Source organism: Anticarsia gemmatalis, chromosome 9 (assembly GCF_050436995.1).
Source record: "Anticarsia gemmatalis isolate Benzon Research Colony breed Stoneville strain chromosome 9, ilAntGemm2 primary, whole genome shotgun sequence".
NCBI lineage: Eukaryota > Metazoa > Arthropoda > Insecta > Lepidoptera > Erebidae > Anticarsia > Anticarsia gemmatalis.
The window spans coordinates 3454795-3480680 of record NC_134753.1 but is presented as its reverse complement, the minus strand read 5'-3'; the positions used below and the strand labels follow the sequence as shown (position 1 = coordinate 3480680).

At 33.2% G+C, this 25886-nt stretch overlaps 1 protein-coding gene across 1 annotated transcript in view; it reads left to right on the top strand.

Annotated features, from left to right (window-relative positions):
* Positions 1-729: 729 nt before the first annotated feature.
* Positions 730-25886, top strand: part of LOC142975426 (uncharacterized) — an 87150-nt gene continuing 61993 nt past the window's right edge. The window contains exon 1 of the mRNA XM_076118248.1: positions 730-1346. Within this exon, the coding sequence (XP_075974363.1) occupies positions 1158-1346 (189 nt within the window). The 5' untranslated portion in view covers positions 730-1157. The remainder of the gene's footprint in view (positions 1347-25886) is intronic.

Here is a 25886-nt window from a genome sequence, read left to right as displayed (position 1 = left end):
CATTTAGAAAAGTCACGTGGATTATATATGAAGAATTGTTTTATTTAGAAATAAATCTTTTCTATTGTTATGTAATATTTTGAACGAAACAGTCTAAAAATTTAGCTCTCGTAAGGCTTTGAAAACTCTATATAAAACAAATAAGAATCCTGAAAAAATCGCGAAAGAAGATACAAGAAAATTAGTTTAAGTATAGTCTTTTAAAGATGTTCGATGAAACATAAATACTAGGTATTAAAAAAATACGGCTAGTAAACGTGTGCTGATTGAACCCATAGATGTAGATTAATTGATAATTAATTCAATAAATCCATGATTTATTGGTACCGCAAAATATTTTGACCGTTATATTTTTTGTTTAAGAAAAAAGCAATAGTAAAATTAGTGACGCGTCTAAACGAGGATGGTTGGTATAAAAAAATAATGGCTATCAAAAAATAGTAAGACACAGGTGTGTCAGGTGCGCCCGCGCAGCGCAGTGTTCTACGCCGCTCTGACGGGCGGCGCACGGCCGGGCAGGTGCCGCCTTTGGAGGGGAGCACCTTACTATACACCTTACAAAAATATATTTACCGACACGTATACCTCAACGTTAAGAGAATAAAGTCGAGAGTCGCATAGCCAATTTTCTCCAATTCTTGTAGGGCTCTACTCCTCTCCTTTTTATCGAACAAAAAATGAACTGTAAACGCGATCACGGCCGCGGCTAAGGTCAATGTTAGCGCTTCCTTCAGTGCACGTTCAGAGAAGAGCGCGTGCGCATCCTACCGCGCATGCGCCGTGCTGTACCCGCCCAGAGCCGTAATGTAATATTGTACCGAATTACCGGACTTTGAACATACAGTACGATTCGTTCGCGCATTTTTGTATTTTTTTTTACCTCGGACATTTTTTTGTAGAAGTGTAACATAACAAACTCACGCGCAGTGATTAATACATAACGACATTTCACCGGGCGATCGATCACGCACCGCCGATATTTCGTTGGCGACATCGCTGACCGATAATCGGACCGACGTCCCGACATTTTTTTTTACGTATACTAATTTATTTATCCTCATTAACTGTGATGGACGAGACCAGTCACATTTTTAAGTACGATTCATTTTTGACGTGACTGTGGGTGGAACATTAGTAAGACTGAAGTGGTTTTGAAGATGGAGACGTTGGTATTGATTCCTCAAGACCTGAGCTTGGCTTTGAGGCCAGGTGGAGCGAGGGGTAGGGAGGCTTCTGTCAGCGTGTGGACGTCTGCTGAGCTTCCACGAGGGTCGCTGTTGTATCCATTCCAGGGTACTATCAGGATCGATAAACTGCATGTTTACACATACGTGCCGGACCATGACGTAAGTACAACCCCTTCAAAGCTTTTAATATTAAGTACCTTTATAATCTTGTAAAACTGTCACTCACTACATGTTTTGTTAAAAATAAGTCTCTTCATAAGGTATCTGATAGTATAATTATAATAGTGTAAGTTCAGCAAATAAAGAACAAAAAAAAGCGATGTCATGATGTATACTCTAATTAATTGTTTGTTTAACTTAACTATGTAAGGGATGCGTTACATATTTTGCACTGACTAAAGGGTGTATGAATTTCACGCTCACTTGTTCTGGGTTAAGGGCGTTAATTGTTGTTATATAGGGGTGGTTTTATTTATTGTTTGTATTTGTAAAACAGTAGCTGTTATAATGTCTTGTTTGTGTATATTAACATATATTATGTTATCAATAAGATGCATTTATTTTTGATCTCTTTCGCATAAATTTATATAAAGTAAAGAATAAAATTTTCTTATAAAAGGACATAAAATTCAACATAAATAAGGATTAATCTTTGAACATCTTTGAAGATCCAAAATTTATTGTATCGATTTGAATAAAAATTAGCGTATTACAATTCATTTATCTTATTTCTGATTTAATTATCAATATAAACATCATTAAATGCTTGAACACATAATAAAATACATTTCGATACAATAATAATATTAAATTACAAACAGATCGCTGAAAAATATTTATAATAATACTATATTGCAATAGATACAAATTTATACCAACTTGTTAAAGTTTGTGTAAAGTTTAAAAAATGTGGGCAACTCTAACATGAGGTATAATTTTAACTTAAAATCGTCATGTATTTTCAAGTAATTAATAACCAACAAATAGGTAGTATATTAATTTATCAACGCAAATAAACCCGTCACGGTAATCTAACCGTTTATTCGAGAATTATTCGGGATTTTAACAACATTATGAGAAAATGTTCAAATTATGCGAGATTTTAACAATATTATGAGAAAATGTTCAAGCGAGTATGTACTAAGATATATGTTTTTATAGATTTGATGACGTCAAATAGTGTTGCAATTATAATTGGGATCGAGTTACAAGATTACAGTGTTGACTATTGTTATGTTAATTTTATAGAAGTTTTTTCTCGTTGAGAAAACCAGTGAGGTATGAATTTGTTCTCTGTAGCTGTTCCGTGTTTGCTTTCTGAGTTTTATAAGTATATTAGTTTTATCTTTTTGACGTATTCATTGAGGGATGAAGATAAGTGGGTGTGTTGATATCACCTTGTTTTTTTTTGGTTAGTAACTTGATACTTAGAAAAGGATGATGACTTTATCATTTATTTTAAATTTTTTATTCGTTAATGAACTATGGGGACTATAATATTATACTTTTAATACGATACTAGATAGATAACTTTCCTCAGAATGAAAGTCTTAAATATGAGTGCTGAAATGAAACCTAATCATTCAATTTATTTGTGTCCCTTCGTCCAGCATACTCACCATGGAATCCTGATATTTCATGAATGTCAAAAAACTGTTCTGAAATAGTGCTAAATAGTGCCCAAAGGAAAAAAATAGTGCTCTTGTACTTGCGAAGTTATAGCCATAGTTCGATGAGTATGCTGGACGAAGGTTTCGCCCAGCATACTCACCTCCGTCCGGAGAATCTGTATACGCTTCAAACATAATTCATACTTCAAAAAATAGTTCCCAAATAGTGCCAAACGGTGCCCAAAAAGAAAAAACAGTGCTCGAATAACTTCGGAGTTATAGGCTTCGTTCAGTGAGTATGCTGGGCGTAGGTTCTACGCCCAGCATACTCACCTCAGTGCGCGAATATCGAACGAGCTATAGGTATAATTTACGTCTCAAAAAATTGTGCTTGAAATAGTGCCCAATATCAGTCCAATTTTTGCTTGACTTTTGACTTAGAACGAACACTGAACGAAGCCTATAACTCCGAAGTTATTCGAGCACTGTTTTTTCTTTTTGGGCACCGTTTGGCACTATTTGGGAACTATTTTTTGAAGTATGAATTATGTTTGAAGCGTATACAGATTCTCCGGACGGAGGTGAGTATGCTGGGCGAAACCTTCGTCCAGCATACTCATCGAACTATGGCTATAACTTCGCAAGTACAAGAGCACTATTTTTTTCCTTTGGGCACTATTTAGCACTATTTCAGAACAGTTTTTTGACATTCATGAAATATCAGGATTCCATGGTGAGTATGCTGGACGAAGGGACACATTTATTTAAATTCTTCCTTTTGCTCGACTAAATATTTGAAAAAAAATGTAGATAAGTGAATTTCAGACCGACGGGTTACACAACTTATCTTGTATTTTTTACATTGTAAGTGATGTCCCTTCTTCTTTTACGCGGAAAATCACATTATTATGCAACATAAACTTGCTTAACACATACTTTAATATATACAATATGTTTCCTATATAATTTTTCTTACAACCTACTGTAATCAGTGACATTTGACATAAATAACGGTCTTTATTTATTAATTAAAGGAAAATTGATAAGGAAATTGCTACGTTTTTCTTCTACGATTGTGATAGACAGATTGACTAGATACAGGAAAATATGTGTCTTCACTTATACCGTTATGTGTTTGCAATAATTATTATCTTATTATCTTGATCAAGGAAAATTGACAATCCACTGTTTAATAGCAATTATTTGCTGTCGGGAAAATTTAAATATGTTGGTCATAGTTTATTCTTGGTTATTGAGTACCTAGATGTGAAATGAATTGATTGCGTAGATAAGTTTCCGGGGTGTATTGTTTTTTCTTATATTTTATACTTTATGGTTGTCATGTTATATTTATTAATTAGTAAATTGGTTGTTGCGTGTCCTTACCATTCTATCTCTAAAATTACGCTTTTGGTCAGATCAGTAAATAAGGTATAAATTGTAAGGTCCTGTTTATCATAAATACTCAACCAGACCATAGTTCATTGATTATAAAAAACTTTTTTTATAGCCTTATTACAAAATAAAGATTGGTGTCAACACAATCTTACAAAATAATCAGGAAAACTTGCGGAATTTAAAAAAAATATCATTTACTAATTAAAAAGTTTCAATCATTTCAACTTCTGAATGCTACCTATCAGACTACCAAAAATTCTAAAACACATACAAACACAAAAACAAACGGACAAGAAACATTACAAAACCGCCATCCAGTTAGACGCAATACCGGAGAGTCACGAACATTGGTTACCAATAAGATGGTTTTTACAAACACCTAGTAAAAACTGTATCATAACACAAACCGCATGATTGTGAGCTTTCTATAGGGCTACGTGATAAACCTTTAGCAGTTAGAAACAGTTGGTTGGAAGCTCGTTGTGGATTTTGAATTATATTGCGATTGGCCCAGTGTGGTTTAGACCGTTGGGTGCGACTACAAATTTCCATTCATTTGAAATATTAAGGCTAGGTTCTGATGTCTCTTAAATTGCTTTATTATTAATCGCATTATTTCCTTTTTTTCCATTGTTAAGTGTATGCGTAAGACGTTAACAGACGCATGGTTTCCAAATATATTATGTAGTTTTGTTATGAGTGCGTTTACAGTGCGAAGAATTAAGACCAAAATCATGATTACAAATAGTACAAAAAAACGACATAAAAAGTAGGTATTATAATTAGGAAAAAATGGGAAATTCAGTCTGTCAACAATTTGTCTGGCGATATAAATGTCAGTAACCCGATAATTGACAAGTGACACAATCAATAGATTACCATCAAAGTATGCAGAAGTCAACCTTCACATAATATCACAATGATGACCAAGCAAATCACAGCCATAAAACTCAACACAAACATGATGACATCTCACCATTGGCCAACGTTGGCCACAAACATTGCCCAACAGCCCTTCATACCAAACAAGATCAATTAGCAAGATAATTTATCACTACGTAATAGAAACTGCGTGTAATTATAGAAAAACATCACCTTCGGGCTTTTTGGGCGGAAGCTTTCGCACTTATGTTTAGTTCAGGTGTTGAACCAATGTACACTTTCACTGTGAACTGGTTTAAACAAGTGACGCCGGGTGCGTCGTATTGTAAAAAGCGAGATCGCAATGTTGTTAGCTACTCAGATCTAGTGGTGTTCCTGTGTCGTTTTTTAAACTTTTTATTGGCCGTTTGAACGTTGGTTATATTTTTTATGGAGACGTCTGACAGCTATTCTGTTATTAAATTAGTTATCTGGTGGCCATAGTTTTAACTTCCTGTTTATGGAAGTTGGAAATGTTGTGGAAAAAGTGCCGATTCTTTCCGCCTGTCATTATTAAAACCAGCCGGCCGCTAACCTTAAAACTATGTACTCATTTTGTGCAGAAACATTTTTTCCGGATACTGTTAGCTCATCTGTGTCAAACCTAAACGATAATGAAAAACCTATTCTTAACTTTTTTACGAACTATAATAGTGATATAACAAATTGTCTATTTTGGTTCGACAATAATACACATGAAAAGAAACATACAGAAAATAAGCAAATCATATAGAGATCAACTATTTAGCAGTACAAAGAAAACGGTACTGATTGTAACTTCCTTTCTACTGTCTTCAATAACCCTTTATTTTAACTATTCCCAGTACTATGTTTTCACTTGACCCGTCTCACACTTACAATACCTCAATGTTATTCAACAGTATTGGCAGATGTTTGTTTGTAAGAACTGTTGATAATTAATTTGAGTTCGTTAAGCGATCATTGAGCCCGCTGCTAAGAATTTGCCACAAATTTGGAGCGGGGAATTAAAATATTTCAGTTTTTTTTGGTTGTAAATATCACAATTATGTCTATTAGGGAAATTGGTAAATGTTTCTATTTTATTGTTGTTATTGGGATTGTTAAATTAATTGATTAATTGGTAACATTTGATTAATCACTGTCTTGTTATTTTGGGGTCAATTATGAACTTCATAATTAAATATATTATTATTGGGTCTCGTTAAAAATATTGAAAATAATACCAACTTATAAATGTTGTTATTGTTTCATGCAAAAAATCTAGTTCATGTTCATCACGAACAAAAAATATTTAAAAATACAAGATATAAATAGTTGATACCACGTTTTTACAAACATCAAAGTTCCATCAAAAATCTATTCTATCATTAACAAAAAGGCCAATATCATCATACAAAACTTTTTCTTTATAATAAATAAAAAATCTTTCGCCTATACCTTGCACCACTCAAACTAGTAGCTTTTTGTATCTATCAACGCACGCGCTTCGTTCATTACCGACCACTTTTGTTCAGACAAGAGCCTAATTACAATTGTTTCATACATTTTGACAAGTGCAATTTATAACATTACTTACTAAGACTTATTGGGGCGTGAAACTTACAAATTATACCAAATCTGAATCTAATAGACGCTTTATGATTGCTCTGATAGACTTAATTGTAAACCAATTATTAACGAAAGTTGTATTTAACAGACTAGCTTTGCACGCGGGTTTATTCATAGAGATTCACAGTTCAATGGTTTGCAAACGAGTAGCCAACTATAGCTATAAAAGTTCTTAGTGCTTTTGCGCTGATTGAGAGAGGTTCCTTGCAACTTCGTGTAGTTATTGTTAAACTTTTGCATAGAAAATAAACCAGTATTTCTAGCGTATATCAAAAGAACTAATTTAGTATGGACACTATTGTTGAAAGGTCGTGATAGCGCTACAATAGATACTTTTGTTATTTATTTTCGGTGAGCTATGTTTTCAGTGCCAAAATCTAAACTCTAATAACGGGTATAAATGCAGGTATTGTACTAAAGTTTGTACGGTGCTGCAGGCTCATGGTCATTATTCAGTACATTGCGACTTTGACGTCAATTGTTGAGTTGATCAAGTTCACCTAGGGAACAATCGATGAACATAATATTTAAATAAAGCACAGGTTGATTTATCTGACCTTTAAAGTGTTCTATCAAATACAGTTGTGTGGACAGACAGACAAAGTATTTTTTTTATTTATTATATTAGAAAGATAACAGGAAAATACATGGTTATCAAGATGGCACGTGGCAGTTAATTGACGTAATTGGCGTATTTGGATGAGTAAAATTAGAGCATTTTAGACACGGAGTGTAGTAGGATGATTAACGAATTATTTTGATTCGTATTTAGATCGATTGCAAATGTACGTGGGGTGACTGACCTCAGAAGCTATCCTTTGTAAGTTAGCATTTCTAGACTACAACAATTCAAACTTTTTATGAAGGTTGTATGTTATGTTGAACTCTTTAAGTATGTAAATAGCAGGTAAAACATTTTGATTTTCATTTTACGAAGACAATACCTACTGTTTTATCATTGACTCTGGTGTGGAAATGAAAAATTGAAAATGAACATTGATGTTCCTTTTTAATGGTCTACTGCTACATTAACTGCGAGTCTATTTAGTGTATACTGGTCATTTATATTTCAACTTAACCTTAGCATAAATATATCCAAAGATCAGGACTAATTTTCTTCTCCCAAATCACAAACAAAATCAACTACCAATCACCACTCATAATGCAAGGAAACGAATTGGATTCGCTTCAAACAATAAAAAGACAAAAGATGTTACCGTGGGAGCTCTGTATATTCACATAACTATAAGTAAAGTGACAAAAATGAAGCAATTATGTGCGGCCGTTGACATTGCAAGAACATAATAGATTACTATAGTCCAACGACTTAGGAGATTGTATGCAGTGTTTGCTCGCGGCTGGCATAGGGCTACGAAATTCAGTTTTTAGAACATCTCCTCAGTGAGTAAGCTGATATAGCTAATGGTGGCCGGTTTAATGCAGCTAATTAGGTTTAGAAAAACACATAAAAATAATATCCCCTCATTCCTGGAGGATATCCTTGCCCAGCAATGGGACGCTAATGAGTTAAATTTTTAATTGAGGTAGATCTTGCATGATAAGGCTTTTTACTAAGTTGTCGAACTATATGAGCATGACTATGAACTAATGCATAAATGACTTTATAGCTGCGTAATAGCTAGAGTACTTCAGTAATTATAAGTAATAACTATTGAAAACTAAGGGTAGTTCTGTTATGCAATAAAACTGCACAGGTTCTACATTATATTATAAGATTTCCCTGTTTCTAGTTTTCGGTTTTGAGAATCCATCTCTATGTTACATTGACCATGCTACACGACTGACAATTGAAGCGGATGTTTACGCGACATCACTTCAATTTCGGTTATAAATATTTGAAGCTTGTGGAGAGCGCATAGTGTCTCAAATTTTAGGCAATTCATAGCAGCTAGCTATTTACAAGTGTATGCACTTATTAACAAACTTTTGATTAATGCACTGTGATAGAAACAAGCAATATTCGCACACTAATGAACACAGCGCTAATTTAATTTAACTTAATTTAAACAGCTAAATTAAAATCTACGAAAATTTGAAACCACTACCTGCATTCAAATCTTATCAACTTCTATCACGAACACCTTACTGTCATCACTCGCAAAAGTCATTAGAAAAAAAAGAACTTCCGACAAATCACCTAACAATAGCATGCGTGTACATTTTTCATACAAGTTCACTGTCCAAACAATTGGTGAAAAACTCCATGTGACGCAATAAGGTGAAACACCTAATTATCTCATAACGAATGAATGAGCAAACTTTCGCTTTTGTGTTCGAACAATGCTTGCACTCTCTTCTTAGTGTGGTAACGTTAGCTTTTTACGTCGTATTATGAAAACGTAAAACATAGTTTGATTGTCTTCGAGTTTTAATTTCCGCGTGGTTAATGTTTGGTTTGTATAGATTTATGGAAAAAAACGGCCAAGTGCAGTCGGAGCGCATGAAAAATTCCGTACAATCCATATTTTTTAAGGGATATATAAATACGTATTGTGTAAATATTTCAAGCGGCTACTGGTTGACGTTATCAATATCGGGCAAAATTAAGCAAAAAAATAACACGTTTGTTGTATCTTAATATGAGAGCCTCCTCATTACATTATTATTTTTTGTTTCTGACCCGCTGCTTGGGAGGGGTCTCCTCCCGAAGAGGGAGGGTTTAGGTTACCAAGCTGGCTAAGTGCGAGTTAGGACTAAAAGCGGCAGCAGAAATAAATCATCTGTGAAAATTTCAACAATCTAACTTTCACGGTGCATGTGCTACAGCCTGGTGACAGACACCGAAGTCTTCCCGTTTTACCCTTTTGGGTACGGAACCTAAAAATGAAAAATATATAGATCTATCACATCATAGACTTGTTAAGCTTTATGACTTTGAAAAAGAGATTAGTTTTCCCACAATCTGCAATAGTTGTGTTAAAAACATTTATTGAGTTCGGGATGTTTGTTTTTCCTTGACTGTGTGGCGCCATAGACACTATAATTTTCTCGTTATAATTATTATGATCGATGTGAACGTCGTTTAGAAATATAATAACGAGGTTTAAAAAGTTACGGATCGATTGTCTGACTACAAAAAAAATAGTGCGTCATATTTTTCAGATTTCTGGAATCTAAACAAAGTAGGACTTAAAAAAATCCCTGTCTAAAACCTTTTATGAAAATAATACATAAAAAATACATTGAATGTCTTGAAAAAGGGTACTTGTACCTCGGCGGTCCTATACAACAAGATGTGTGGCTGTGAATGGAGTCAGGGAAGTTTGATAAGATTGTGTCCAGGAGCGTCCTTTGGTCTCTGAATGTATTTGTATGTATCGACGGTCCCTACGTACAATAACCTAATTGCAAAACGCAAATTTTACAGGAGAGCGGTTTGAAGTTTCAAACACTTGTATCTCAAGTTCTATCAATCGCAGAGCTATGAAATTTTGCACGAAGTCTTTATTTGTTGTCTTTTATGAGAAAATAAAATAAAAACATTAAAATATATTCATTTTATATGTACCATTGGTCACAACCGTCGTTTTAGATCGGAAACATTCCGACTAGCATTTACCTAAGTGGTACTTACTGATCTTTACATGGGGGATTGAACAACGATCTAAATTGTAACTGCCTTTTACAAAATTTTACGTTGAGTATAATATTGAATTACGGTGTTTTCATACTGGAAGCCATGAGGTAAGGGCTGATAATAAAATAAAAAGAAATATTTTATAAACTTTTTTTATTAAATTCACAATAGGCAACCTTTTTCTTCATCATAAAGATATAAAATATTACATAGTAGTATTACATTGCTCAATATTACTTAATAATATTGAGCAATCATAATTAGGTACTTGTTGAATATGGTTGCTCGAGAAAAATGTTTCAAGTATACATCAACACTTCCAAAGAAGGATGATGAAGCCGAGATCGAGAAGGATCAAGAAGCATACACGTTAATATGCCTTTACTTAGAATCTCATCTGTATCCGTATGTTCAAAATCTTACTTACGCAAAAGAAGTGTGGGATGCATTGACAATAATTTTTGAAGACAAGGGAATAAATAGGCGCATAACTCTGATGAATTGTCTCTTGGATGAGAAGCTGGAAAACCACCGATCTGCTGTAATGAGTCACGCTCAAAAGCGTAAAAATGTTCGGCAAAAGCTTCTACAAGAAGATAGCGCTCAGAGCTCTTCAAATGAATCCTCGTCGAACTCGGCTTTAGTAGTGAAGAAACAAAACAAAACAAACAACTGCTTTTAATGTGGAAAGAAAGGTCATAGGAAGTCCGATTGCCCGATGCTGGACAAGGATGTGGTGCACGCTTTCCTCTTCCACGCACCAACGGTTTCCTCGAAGTCGAAGAAAGTTGCGTTATGCTGTTCAAGTGTTCACTGTCGGTGCACAAATCCTTCAGCCCCTCGACGTTTTATCTCGATAGTGGAGCCTCGACACACATGAGTTTTCAGAAGCAGTGGTTTAGAGACTTTAGGGTTACTGATAAGAATGTTGTGACGTGTGCAAATGATGATAGAATGTCAGGTGAAGGCAAAGGTGATATTATAGTTAATGTGAAAGGAGTTTTGTTAACTGTAAAAGATTGTTCCTTTGTGCCTGGCTTGAAAGTTAATCTTTTGTCGGTATCTAAGTTGGTACAGAATGGATGGAGAGTTATTTTTGATTCTGATGGCTGTAGGATGTTTCACCAATCGATAAGCGAGATAACGAGTAAACTTGTGGTTACTGCTAGTGAAGTCTCTGGTTGTTGTTTTGCTATTGTAGATGGTGCTTTGGCTACGGTTCTAGTTGAAGACTCGTTGGCACTTTGGCATCGTAGATTAGGGCATGTTAACTTGAATGATTTACGGAAGTTGCTTAACATCGAGGTTGGAGGTAAAAGTGTAATGGAACCTTGTGCTGCTTGTATAAGAGGTAAGGCACATAGATTACCTTTTCCAAAGGGTGAAGCAAGGCGAGCGAAAGACAAACTCAGTTTATTACATGCTGATTTGTGTGGTCCCATGTCGGAACGTTCTTATGGTGGAGCTCGTAACATGTTCGTAATAGTAGACGATTTCACTAGTAAATTTCTTTCTCAGGGAGAAGTCTCAAGCTTTGAACTTTTTCAAAGACTTCGTGAGGCATGTGGAGAACGAAACACGTCTGACAGACTCAGACAGTATTGAAGATGCGGAGGAGAGCTCAGACTCAGCAGATGTGGATACAGATCCTTGTGTTGAATCTGTGGAGCCTGTGAATTCAAATGAATCTGATGCTGAACATTGTGACACAAGAGTCAGAACAGTAAGTGTGAATATCGAGGAAGAGCCTAGGTATCCTTTGAGGAATAGGCTTCGTAGCGTACAAAGTGGACTATATTGCTACAACAGTACATGCAAGTTAGAGGAAGAACCACGTTCGTACAAAGAAGTCCTTCGAAGTCCTGATAGCCATGAGTGGATAGCAGCGATGAAGCGGGAGTTGGAGTCCATGAAGGAACACGATGTTCGGAAGGTGATTGAGAAACCCCCTGGAGCCAAAGAGAAGACGTCAGTTGTGGCGATTCCAATATTTCTGCCATACTTGAATCTGACAGTTATATTTTATCACCGAGCAAATTTGAAGTTAATGGAGCCGAGGGTGGCGTAGGACTCATTTTTGCATGGATTTGAGCCAGATCTTAGTGTTCATCTTTTGATTCTAGCGAAAATGGACCCGAAAAACATAACAAAAAACAACGTAAAATAACAGAAATGGTAATTACTTACATTTTAAATTAAATATTCCCGATGTAAAATAACTTAAGTGGCAGTTACTTAAAACAGTAGTCTATGTTCTCCCACGTAAAAACACTTATGTAACACTTAAGACTTTTTGATTCAAAACATTCCCAAGTAAAATAACGTCACTACCAAAAGCGACTAATTACGTCGGAATTGAATAAAGCTTGTTTAGATTACCAAAAAAGTAATTTAAGTTGATAATGTAATTAAAAATAAACTTTTTACTGACTAATAATTAAAGTTAAAGAAGGTACAATAAAATAAAACGTCAAATTCAGCTTACCTGATGATATTTTGATGGTTTTACCTTTATCTTTTACATTTTTCATTTTCTTTTTTGCGCGAGCGCAACAAGCCCGCATGTGGGAGTTACGGGGGAGGCGCGCGGGGGTGTTGTTGACTTGCCAATGTAAAATGTCTTAACTCTCACTAGTGACATTTTACATTGGAAGTGTTGTAGTTCCGGGGTTTGTCGAGTGTTGATTTAGGGTAGAATTAAAGCATTTTTACAAATTTTTCTTTAATCAATCGAAAGTATATGACAACCGGAAGGTCACGGAAACAAAAAAGGCAAATCCCGTAAGTACCACTTGAGGGAATGTACGTAGGGACCGTCGGTATATAAAAATGCCATGTAGATCTTACATGCAAGTTGTTTAATGGAACTTTTCTAATAAATTGATGTTTTAAGCACCGCATCATTACCTTGAACTGATAACTAAAAACATAATTTTGAACTAGCACGACTCTATTTGGAAATCTCAAAAAAAATGTACAGGCTGTTCATAATAAATTGCCGTGTTAAAACTCAATAATTCACGCATCAAAAACATCAAAATGTCTATCATCTTCATACATTACACATACATAATATTTTCTAATACTAATAAGAACATTTGTAACTATTTCTATATTCATATTTATAATTAAAAGTGCCCATAAACACTGGCATGTAATTATTGACGTACATTTAATTGATTGACCACGAAGAAACGACTTGTTTCGAACATATTTGTTATGAATGGCTCCGAGTGTACCGTATGCGTACAAATTAGAATAATGTGAAAGGAAGTTTGTTTGTTTGTTGCTCCTTTAACTACTGAATAGATTTCTTTACTCACGAACATAAAACAGAAACGATTGCTCTTCCAAAACTTCTTGGTTTTTAACAAAATAGAGTATTTTTGTAACACTTTTACAAAACAATCAAGTCTAGTGAGAAATGAAATCAAGACTGTTTTTATTTTTTAGCCAAAGTGTGTACAATAAATAGTTTTTTAAACTTTGCCGGTGCTGTACTTCTGCCCGCACCCGTAGCTCGCTTTATTAGTACTGACAGTTAGTATAAGAGTTCGTGTAATCACTGGCAAACCATTCGTGCACGAATTTAATTCTTTGTGTAGAGCAGAATTACGGGCAAACGCTAGTTCAAATATAACTTATGAGTTAAAGAAAGTTTGATTGGTAACATATGAGTCGGTTCAGTAATTCCTTTTGGCAGAATAATAAATAGAGTTGGTGTTTAATAGACCGCGTCTAATGTTAATTAGATTATTTTGAATTCTTATTTATCTGATTAATTTCTGTTTATAGATCAACCTTTTTGTAATATTCATGTAAAATAAATTAAAATTTTAAATATCAACCGCCATTTATTGTTAAAAACGTATTTAAATTTTACATAAAAAACACTCACGCTGTATTTAAAAAAACATTTCATTGAAAAATACGCTTTGTGTTTCTTACAATAAAGTTGAATTTTCTTTGTGTTGTCGTTGACAGATGGCGGTCACTCCTAGTGACTTCTTCAGCCGGCCTATTGTCAACATATGACTGATTTATGCGAGGTCCAAGATTCATTTCATTCACGTTTATTTAAATGTCCTCAGGATTTACGTTGTACTGGTGAAATTTCAATATTACAATGAGACTACCGCTCACCGATGGACATTGAGCATGCATAGATCGCCTTCGTGGCAGGTTTCTAGGTTTAATTTTGTAATAAATCGTTTTATAACTGCTGTTACTCGTAAATCTTAAGGCTTTCTTTTCTAGATGGTTCGTTGATGTATGTGAACGCACCTGCTGACAATAAAGGTTTGTTAATAAGATATTCTTGAATACAAGACTAGGAGCTTGCAAATAACAATAGGTTAATTCTAATGTTATAAATTAGAATATAACTTGTCTTACATTACAATTATTTTCATTTCTCGACGATCACGACCCTCACTTTATGAATCAGCAGTAAGTAGAAACATTAAGTCAGGATCTCTAACATTGTAGATGTAACACCGTCTTAAAGCGTCTTTAAATACACGAAATAAAATTTTTGGACGTGTACAAACTTTACCAAGAAAAAACATTCCCAAATGATGTGCTCGCTCAACGTCAAAAGTCTCTATCTTTACTATCCAAAACAACTAGTACTTAATAAAACAAAATGTTAAATTCATTCATATATCTTCAACCCGCAAAAAGCCACCCAACATATCATGCAATATTCAAAAATTATTCAACTATTCAAGCTTCGGGCGCTAAAATTTAATTAAAAAAGCCAACTACCTGTACTAGTATTTAAAGTAATGTTACAAAAACCATAAACTGCAAACTATAAACAACTCGATATTTGCATAATACAATAACACATCAAGCCGAGTTTATGGCTGGCTTTCAGAATGGAAAGCTTTAAGGTATGGATACACTATGATTTTAGTGCGTAGTACTCATAACCGGCGGTCCTGTATGACAAGATGTATTGATGTGAATGGGAAGCAAGCAAGGAAAGTTTGTAAGGATCGTGCTAAGTGGCGTTCTTTGGTCACTGTCTATCCCTATGGGAAATATATATATATATTATGTCGTAAGTACACTATGGCTTTAGAAGCGCTATCATGCAACCATGTCACGGTAAATAGATAAGAGCATTTAAATGTCGTAGAAATTTGTAATTCTCATTATGGCTCCTTACTTTTGTATAGATTTACCCGTACAAGCAAAGATGGTTCACCAAACTAGTAATTATTGTGTACCTACAAATAAGCTTTGATCCTTCTAACAGTAAGCTTAACATTAGTGTAATACTATCTTTATGATCATATTCCAATTCCCAATTGAACGAAGTAATTTAAAAGTATGTTAATTGTTTTAATCTTCCAGGATATCGCTAATAATGTTAGAATGAATCTTTGCCTTAACATGTATCCGTACCTTTATGAGAAAAGAAGCCAGGAGCGATACAAGTGTCCACTTCTTAGTATTCATGAGGATGGCGTTATGCTAGATGTAACTATTAACATTTAGATCACGCGAGATGAATAAAATTCAAATTAATACGGAAGCCTACATATTCATAGCTGTAACTCGGTTCAAATAAACTCGGATGCGTTAATCGAGAACTCGGATTTACTCGATTACTCGTGGGAATTGTCGTATCAATGTTTTTTGATATCGTTTATCTGTTTCACGATTGTGTTAATTAATGTTAATCGATTCATAAGTCACGCTGGGAAAATATTTGGTGCGGAAGGTTGATCGGAAGCTGTCTTCCCGGTAGTTTGAATTTATTACTATAATTGTAGGTATTTTGACGTTCTCGATATCGAGTATCACACGAGCAGGTTTCGATGCAATTTGGATTTTATTATTTTTAATTATATTATTATGTAAAGCTTCCTGCTTTCAATCATGTACAGGTGTATCAATGAAATTACGAGTAGTAACTAGACTTACTTGTGGTTTATTACTTGGTAGAGAGTTAACACCTCATGTTTATGTTCAATAAATCAGTATGAAATAAATAATCTATCTCAATATTATGATGTTTTATTCTGTAATGATTATGATGCTACCGCATTCGGAGTTAATTTGTGAGTAATCACTTGCATTTAATAATGTGAACCTTATTTTATGAATTCCGTTAATTGCAGGCAATGTGGTAATAGATAAATACTTGAGAATGAATACGTAAAACTGACACGTGTTTGACCCTAATTTTATAAATTAAATTCATAGTGTTAGACTGACATAAATTAGGCTTAAAAATTTTCTTTGTTTTTACGTTTACCTCACCTCTCATCATCATACACTTTTTGAACTTGGTTACCTTCTCGGTTTCTCGTTTTTTGGAGTATCTAAAACATAAACACTATTTTTTTATATTTTTTATAAGACACTTTCTCATTTACAATTACCAATAATATGGATAGTCGCACTCATTTTACAAAAAACAACTTATCTGTCTCGATATGGCATAAGCCGGTCCACCCCTAAGGACATTCAAACATTTGAATAACCAATCACCGGACGGGGTGATTAGATGTGTGCTGAACTGCTGATAGACACAGAACCATGATATATTTTATAGCCACTGCGCCATCACGCAACGAATACTAAGTAGATGTAGTAAACTTACTTCTGTAAAGTTTTATGAAGTAACCTTGTCAATAACGTTAGTGTGGATAGCTTGTAATTTAAATACTACATTATTTAAAAGCCTAGGGATAGAAGTTAGAGTTAAGCTTCAATGATTATATTTTAGGACCTGCTAGTGAAAGGACTGTAATAGATCTCTGACTGACAAGCCAATGTATATTGCTAAGGATCAGATTTAAAGTTGAAACATAATTGTCAGATAACCTATCTGCTTAATAGAGCAACTACATGTATAAAAACCACTGTCAAAATTCCACTTCAAAAGCAATCTGCAAGATATTTACTTAACTGTTCAACCCACTTCTACCCACTGTATTCTGAAGGATATAAAATCGGATCGCTCTCAATAAGAAATTCAGAGGCATCTTTAGTTTTTCACAAGTATTTGAAACTGCAAGAAAGTGTTTCTACAACTGTTCCGGAAATGCAGTAAAGAAAGAGACCACCGACATATTGGTACATCATTATTGAACTCTTTGATAAAAAACCTTTTTATAAAGCACATCAAGCTCACCACTACTTTCAATATCATATCACAATTGATTCTTTTTATTCCGATCTTAATTAATTGAAAACAGATGGTCCCTTGTTAGTAAGTATTATACCGATACTATAATTGAAAAGATGGTAAATCGATATCTTTGGCTCGGTCGCACAAATACAATGATCGCCCCGCGGTGCCACTCGCTTTCTACAATAAAATATAATCACCTATTGTTCGAGGAGTCACAAAAATGGTCAATTAAAAACTTGATGTTATGTGGTGTATGAATTTGTTGGATGCATACATTGCATACGAGGGTTTTGTATAAAATGATTATTGTAAATTGATTTTGACATAGCTGAAATTAATTTAAATGTAAATGTAGAAAATTACTTGAAGACAAAATCATAAATCATATATTATTTTTCCTTTTTAATAACACCATTACCACTAATAAAATTAGAAATGCGAAAGTTAACTAAACTAACTTTTATACTACTGTCTGTCTGTAAACTGCTGAAATACATTTGGCAATTCGCTAGATTAAAAAATGGACAACGTCATAAACATTCATTCGCTACCAAAAACCACGAAATGTCGTATACAATATTTTAGGAAATCATTAGCTTTTGCTACAATTTTCATTAAAGACATATAAAGATACATGAGTTCCGGCGACTAGGGGACCAACACCCAAACACCATTTAACCCACCCACTCAACATCAAACGCTTCCGTTACAACGCTTATCTCACACATTCAAATGTGTCTAATGCACCAAAGAACAACTAGTTAACACAAAATCTCGCTTAAAATTAAATCTTAACGACTTTACTGCTTATACAAGTATCATTTGATTGATGATGTGATAATTTCTAAATCTAGCCGCGCCTAACCGGGATTTAATTTACTATTCAAGCTAATACGGGAACGCGGTAGTGCTTACGCCAAGTCAACGCATTCGAACGAATTTAATATTTTACCATTCTGATATTATTTTTAAGCAGAAAAATATAATAATGACATAGTTTATGAACTTGTAGAAAATAAAATTTCATTTTATCCAAGACAATATTCCCAATAAATGTAAGAATAAGATGTTATTAAAAGTATTAACTAAACAGGCTTCTGCATGAGTAAATGTATAATATAAAAACTCAAGTAATAGAGCACCGTAAACCACCGTAATAACAAAGGTTATGTTCACAAATAATAAAGAAAGCATTACAATTATCTCACAACTATTCACTAACAAAACTTGGCTCATTTCTTTTACGTAACAATGTTTTTGATGTGATATTCTTTTAAGCAATAAATAAGGTATAATGGAGCATTCTGTTTAGCTCCGAGCGACTTTATAGTTGCCCAATATCCGTGTTTAACTATAATATGTTCCCACGCACAACTTAATCTGTTGTTTTACTGCTTTCTCATTAATAATAGGAACGAGTTATTTGCAATAGACATTATTAGAAAAAACAGCCATAAAGCATTGGTTTTGGAATGAGAACGACATTTTACGTCGTCGCTTACCATATGTCTATAAGTGATTTATGATAACTTGGCGGTTTTTTTATTGCTTCACAATTAAGTTGCTTTTGTTCGCCTTTTTAGATGAAGCGCGAATCCCTAATGTAACACTTTACTACGCATATTTTGGCTTAATAATTTAATGACTCTATAAACACTCTGTAGTAATAAAATTAATTAGATTGAAGACACACTTATTAGGCCCACGTCTGATCTATGTTTATTCTTCCCACATGATTTTATTGACAATAATTAGTCCTAAAAGTATATAATTCGAAAGACATCTATGTCAACTATAGAATTTCACAATTCATTATAAGAATTTACTCTATCCTAATCGGTTTGAGCGCTTGTTGTGATAGAGATTGATTATTCTATGTTGCTCGATAATATACGTCTGTAAATAATCTCCAAGATCTACGAAACCAATGTCAACAACAGATTTCCAGCTATCTCCACGAAACGACTTAATAAAGGTCTTAATATCCTTCTATGCTAACAAACAATAAAGATAATACTATCAATAAATCATCAGAATCAACGTGAACAAACGACTACCGACGTATTTCTATTTTATAAGCCATAATACCTGAACGCGTTTGGACTCTAATAGCACATAATATTATACCAATAAAATATACTGTAATACTCGGTAATGAAATTCGAATCGTGATCTTTACCTCGGAAAGAGACATAATGATTCGAAATTTATACGATTCCAATGATTTTTATATAAAACGCACACTTAAATGTTTTAGTATTACTATAGATGAAAGTGTACGTTTGTCTGTACAACGTTTTATGTAGAATAAACTAAAGTATACTATAAGCTATACTTGGATATAGAGGGAGAGTGAATAATATATGAAAATTTTATTAAATGTGTTACATTACTTTCATACGTTGGGAGTACTATATGATACGTTTTCAACTACAGATGAATCTGTTGAAAATATCGACTTAATTTTCAGAAGAATATTAATTTCTGCAATTTTTTGGCCACAACATTGTAAGCAAACCCGCGGGCGATACATAATGGCATTTTATTTCGTATTCTATCTAAATCTCAGTATAACAGTTTACCTCTCATTTATTTATGAGCTTTGCTCGATCCAATCGCCAAACGGCTTTGTTTTTATTTTTTATAGCACCACAATTGGGAGATGAAAAACTACCAATAAATGTCAGGTTTCATTAATTTTTGTTTTAATTTTTCAATTTTGGACGGTGGGAACAAAATTTTAATTTGTGGAAAAAAAAGTGTTGTAGAATCACTTTTAATGTATGCACAATATTATTTTTATGATATCAACGTCGTATTTTAGTTTGTAACTCGTTTTTGACTACGATTTCCTTGTGTGGACTTTGTTCAAAGAACGTTTGGATTTATACGTCATATTTAATTGAATTTTTTTTTTGTTTAGTACAAATATACCTGTCTTAATATGATCACGCCTATTATACTTACCCAAAGGCAATGACAGAAGCCTAATACATACATTACGTTTTGTCGAATAATATATTGTAAGTTTCATGTAACAGCGGGCGAGACTATTGCTGTATTGAGTTTGACCAAACGGGGTACGTAATAAGATCGTTTAGGAACATTCTTATCTGATCGCAAAATCTAAATATTACTGCATATACCTTCTATTGCCTTTTAACACAGCCTAGTAAGTATCAAAGAATAGTATGAACTATGACTCGACAATTTACATTGTACTATTGAAGTCTTGAATGGTTCATTAACAATCAATCTAAACTTCATAAAGAAATATTAACACAAGTATTGCTTGCGAAATTTCTAGCACATTTAACAAACACATTAGGCGTCTGTCTGTTACTAAGCTTCTATCTAGTTTTTTGTTTAAATCAATTTGAATTCAATAAAAAATATAATAAACTCTTATATTGTGTTCATTGAAGGGTAACTTTACATTATAATAGGCTTCGTAATGCGTCTGCACTAGATTCAAAAAAAGTATTAAAAGTAGCACTATATTTTGCGAGCATACATTTTAAGTAACTACAAAATAACAGTTTACTTGAAATTTTGGTATTACAACGCATAACAAAATTATCAGTAAAATAAGTTGTGTAACCGGTAATAATGCTCACCAAAAGCCATCTGTCATTTTTTGACTAGGTTTCAGTACCCATATGCATATTCATAACCATATGCATGGAATGCACAGTGTTTTAAGTATATACAACATAAAAATTATTTCAAAGTTGGCCAATATTTAGGCTCAAATGGCAAATATTCTAAAATAACTAGCTAACAATAATCTCCAACAATAATAACCATCAATATCATCTACAAACAAATAACTTTAACGTCCCAAATAGAATAATCTCCTACAAAAACTAACAAACAATTTCAAACCGCATCTTTTCCGAACAGCTTGTTTATTATAAATTTAACAATAAACAAACAAAGACGTACATGTTCCTTTTCTCGTTAGACTAGTTAGTTAGCCAGAGTTATGTTCCCGTGTTATCGTTAGAAGCCTTCGCTATAAAATATAATTATTTGCTGGAAACCAATTTGTAGTTTGCACTATTGAAATTGTGATTTGTGGTCATCAGAATTCTGGGCACTGTTATACGTATTCAACAAGGTGTTTTAAGCTTTATGTCAATGGTGGAAAGTTGATTTTAGATTATTAATGAAATGAAAATCGTATTATGTTTTGCTACCATCTGTTTGGCATTACATCAAATGTATTGCCAGTTTATCATATCTCAATTTATTTATTTGCTAAACTACTTTTGAAAATATCTGTGAAATTTTGTTGTCAAATAAAAGAAAATAATTTCGCTTATAAAGGACTTTTAAGATTTTGTCTCTATGTTTCATATCTTTGTAAAATTATCGGAAAAATCTTAAATAACCAGGTGTGATTTAATTCCGTTACACATTACATCATAACGAGTATGCTAAACAAACCGCTAAAACAGCCTACAGCAAAATGTAAAGTAAATACAAAAATTCTCCAATGAACATAATTACTCTAAAAGGCAAAGAAACTATTCCAGTCATCCTTGTTGCTTCGTAACATATGCGTCTAAAAAAAGAATGCAACAGGTTCCAAAGGTGTCCGGAAGTGTGCAATCAAATGCATCGTTAGTGGAATTGCGTTAAAACTATAAAAAAAATAAAAGAAGGTGCAAATTCGAAAACCTACCTGCCTATAAAAAATATCAATGGCAAAATTGACATGTGGTCAAAAAAAGGCCCGCTAATGCGCGATATAGATCGATGGGTTTTTTTGTCCAGAAAAAAACGATGTTGCGAACATTGTGCAGTGACTTTTTTTGGTTATAAAAAGTGGTGATTATTCGAATTAGAAGTTTTATATAAAAACAGTTGTAGAAAATTGTTTTTTAATCTACAAATCATAGGGAAAAGTTTATTTTTAGCTACTGGTAATCATGTGTTAATAATAAAGAATTGTATTTAAGTATCAGAAGGTAACAAGTAACAAGAGTATAAAATGAATTATCTGTGTAACTGATTGTACAAAGATTTTTGAAATTATGCAATCAAAAATAATATCGTTACAAACTTCAGTTCAGTTAGTCCAGTATTCAAAGTAGTTAACTTTATATACCTACAACAATTACTTCTTCCTAAAACACAATAAGGTTCTTAATCAATTTCACATAAAAAACCTTAATAGGCGATAGTGCTAAGTGCTCTCTGAATCATTTAAATCATTTTAAACACATTTCTTAAACATTTTTTCTTTCAAGCCAGTACCAATCTATTTGTAAAAAGAACTTGTTCAACAGAAGTCGTTGGGCCTGTCCTTCTAGCGTCCGTCAGATAAAGATCTGTTCGGATGATATCATTCATAATACAGGACTTACGCAGCATAGTTAGAATTACTCATTGTTTGTTGTTTACTAAGTTAGTTAAGTTTCATAGAGTCTATTTTAATTGTTTAATATTGTAATTGCTAATTTGAAAGGTCTATTTCTGGGCCTGAATACTTTTGTTAACCAGATTGATCCGTGCTTTCATTTAGTAATTTAAATTGAGTGAAAACATAATGAGCATGTTGACTGTACTTAGGAGGCAGTAAACAGTACTTTAGAGATGTGTGCGAGGTCAATCTTTAGATGGGAAGCCGTTATTTGAAATGTGGACTTTTGCGGACACACGAGAGTCAGTTACTACCTACATTTTATGTGACAGTTCTTATAGTTAGAGATTTCTGTGGAAAGAAAAAAAGTTGCTTTAAAGTTCGTGTCTAACAAGAACCCAGAAGTACACTAAAAAATGATATCTACTACCAAACAAAAGCGTCAAAACAAACACTTCAAATTATTCCAAATCAACGACGCGTATTCTCGTATTATTACAATTTGAACCAGTCACTTGCGACTTGGCAATACGATCTGACTATTGACACCAACGATGGGAAAGCCATGGGATGTTGACCGTGACGACTCATGTTACTGATTCTGTTTCTCATATCATATCACATGTATATGGGAGAATGGTTTATGAAATAATTGGACTGAAAAGTTCAAGACGTGGGGCATGATTTGAGAAGGTGGTTTCTGTGAATGGTTGTTTAAGAAATTTCTCTAATTTCAACGCCACTCTTTGTAATAAAGGGCAAAAAACTACATACTACTTCTACATAAAAGGTTGAAAACTTCACTTCATAGTACACACTGTATACTTATAATAATGATAATGAAATGCCATCATAATGATGTTTTCAGAATACAATCAACAACTGACAAGAATCAACCGAAAAGGCGTAAAAAGTTCCAAGCATTTTAACGCCTTTACGTACTTTTTAATTCTAAAAAATAAAAAATGTTACATATTGAAAGTACTATTAAGATTTTGTTGCTAACTTTACAATTATTCCTTGCTATTGCAGAACTACAGCCAAACAAGTACTACCTATTAATAGTACTAATCGATTCTATTTAGCAAAAAAATGTATTCTTTAACCCATCATACATCACCAGTATTTTAATGACATATACATCAATTATTATAATTATAACGTCTTGAAGCTTTTGAACCGAATATTCTATGCTTCTTTGAAACATAGTGATCGTGACTATGACCTCAATTTAACAAAAAATCGTCCAATGGAATAATAATGATGACAAATATCATTCAGCTACTTTATTCCAAATTATAATGTTCAGTAATGGCCACACGCATTTATCTTATACTTATAGTTAACCCACGTTGCTCCGCTCACTAAGAAAATCGTACTACATATTTCTACTTCAGCCTCTTAAAGGTTGGTATTAGAAAACAAGACCGTCATGTTGATTTTTAGTTTCTATGTATATACTAGTTAAGAATAGTATGTCCATGCTAAATTTCATCGAAATCGGTTTAGCCGTAAAAGTGTAATAGATAGACAAACAGACTCCCACATTTGTAATAACAGTGTGAATAGTTTAATAACTGAACTGATGACTAAAGCATTTTGATGAATCGTGCGGTTAATTTATTTTGACAGACTATCAAAGTATTAATACTAAGTTTGCTTTATGGAAAGGATTAATGTTGCGTTTATAATGTACTTAGAATAATATATCACCGGTATACCTATGTATATGTCGCAGTAAGATAGATAAAGCCGTAATATAGTTATATCCCTAGGGATATAATTATATACCGTAACATAGTTATACGAAAGCGATTCATTACTATCTCACTAGGAATATAGTTATAAAACGGTCGAAGTTTAGTGATATACTTATATTACTAGATTAAGTTCAGTGAAATAGAAATCTACCATTATAATTAAATAAAACAATATTATATTGGTTTTATCTTTATTAAAAAATCAACTTTATGTATCCTGCAGTTAGTTACAATACTTTGTGACATTAACACGTATTAAAATATTTATAATTAAAACGATCATATTTTTTGGAATTAAAACATTAACAATACAATTAAAACTAACCAAACATTTAAAATCTTTTAAAGCTAATCAACAGTTTTGAGGTAGGTATCTTTATTTCTTATCAACTAAGTCGAGATCTTGGTTTCTTTAGAAGTTTTTTTTTTTTTTGTTCAGACAAGAAGAGGAATCATGACATCCAGAATTACATAGCACTGAATGCTTCTTACAGGCACATCTTTTAGTAGAACACTGTATATTCGATTTTTTACAGGAACATCTAAAATAACCTTGGCCACCAAAGCGCGACAATTTTTGGCATATTTCTCTCAGTGGCAGTGGCACGCCGCCTGCGCCGCACACTCCGAAAGCTATTTCACTAAACTTAATCTAGTAATATAAGTATATCACTAAACTTCGACCGTTTTATAACTATATTCCTAGTGAGATAGTAATGAATCGCTTTCGTATAACTATGTTACGGTATATAATTATATCCCTAGGGATATAACTATATTACGGCTTTATCTATCTTACTGCGACATATATATTATTACCGTAAGTTGTTTGTCAGTCTCAGTATAGTTTTATGCGCTACGTAAGATAACCAAATAAAATCATACTTCTTCCTCTATGTACGTGTATGTTCCTAATAATAATATAACCAATGAATTTAGACATTAATTAATCTGTATTAAACATTGTATTTGCAGAAATTCTCGAATAACATTTGCTCTTAGTATCAAACTAAGGGATATTATGGTACCCAAGTATAGTACGTGCTTTATTGAGTGTAAAAGGTAATTAATAAGTCTTTAAAAGATTTATTTTGACCATTATTATATTACTAACAATATTGTACTTCAATATTCTAACGCAGTCCAAACGGCCTTAAACCAAATAAAGCAATATCTCACTAAGAAACCTTCTCATAAAACCTTTACGACAGATCGTATCAAATACCATTAAAAAGTGAACTAAACGTTTTGCCCAACTCAATCTATCTATAATAGGCAACATCGAATATGCAAATACATCCAAA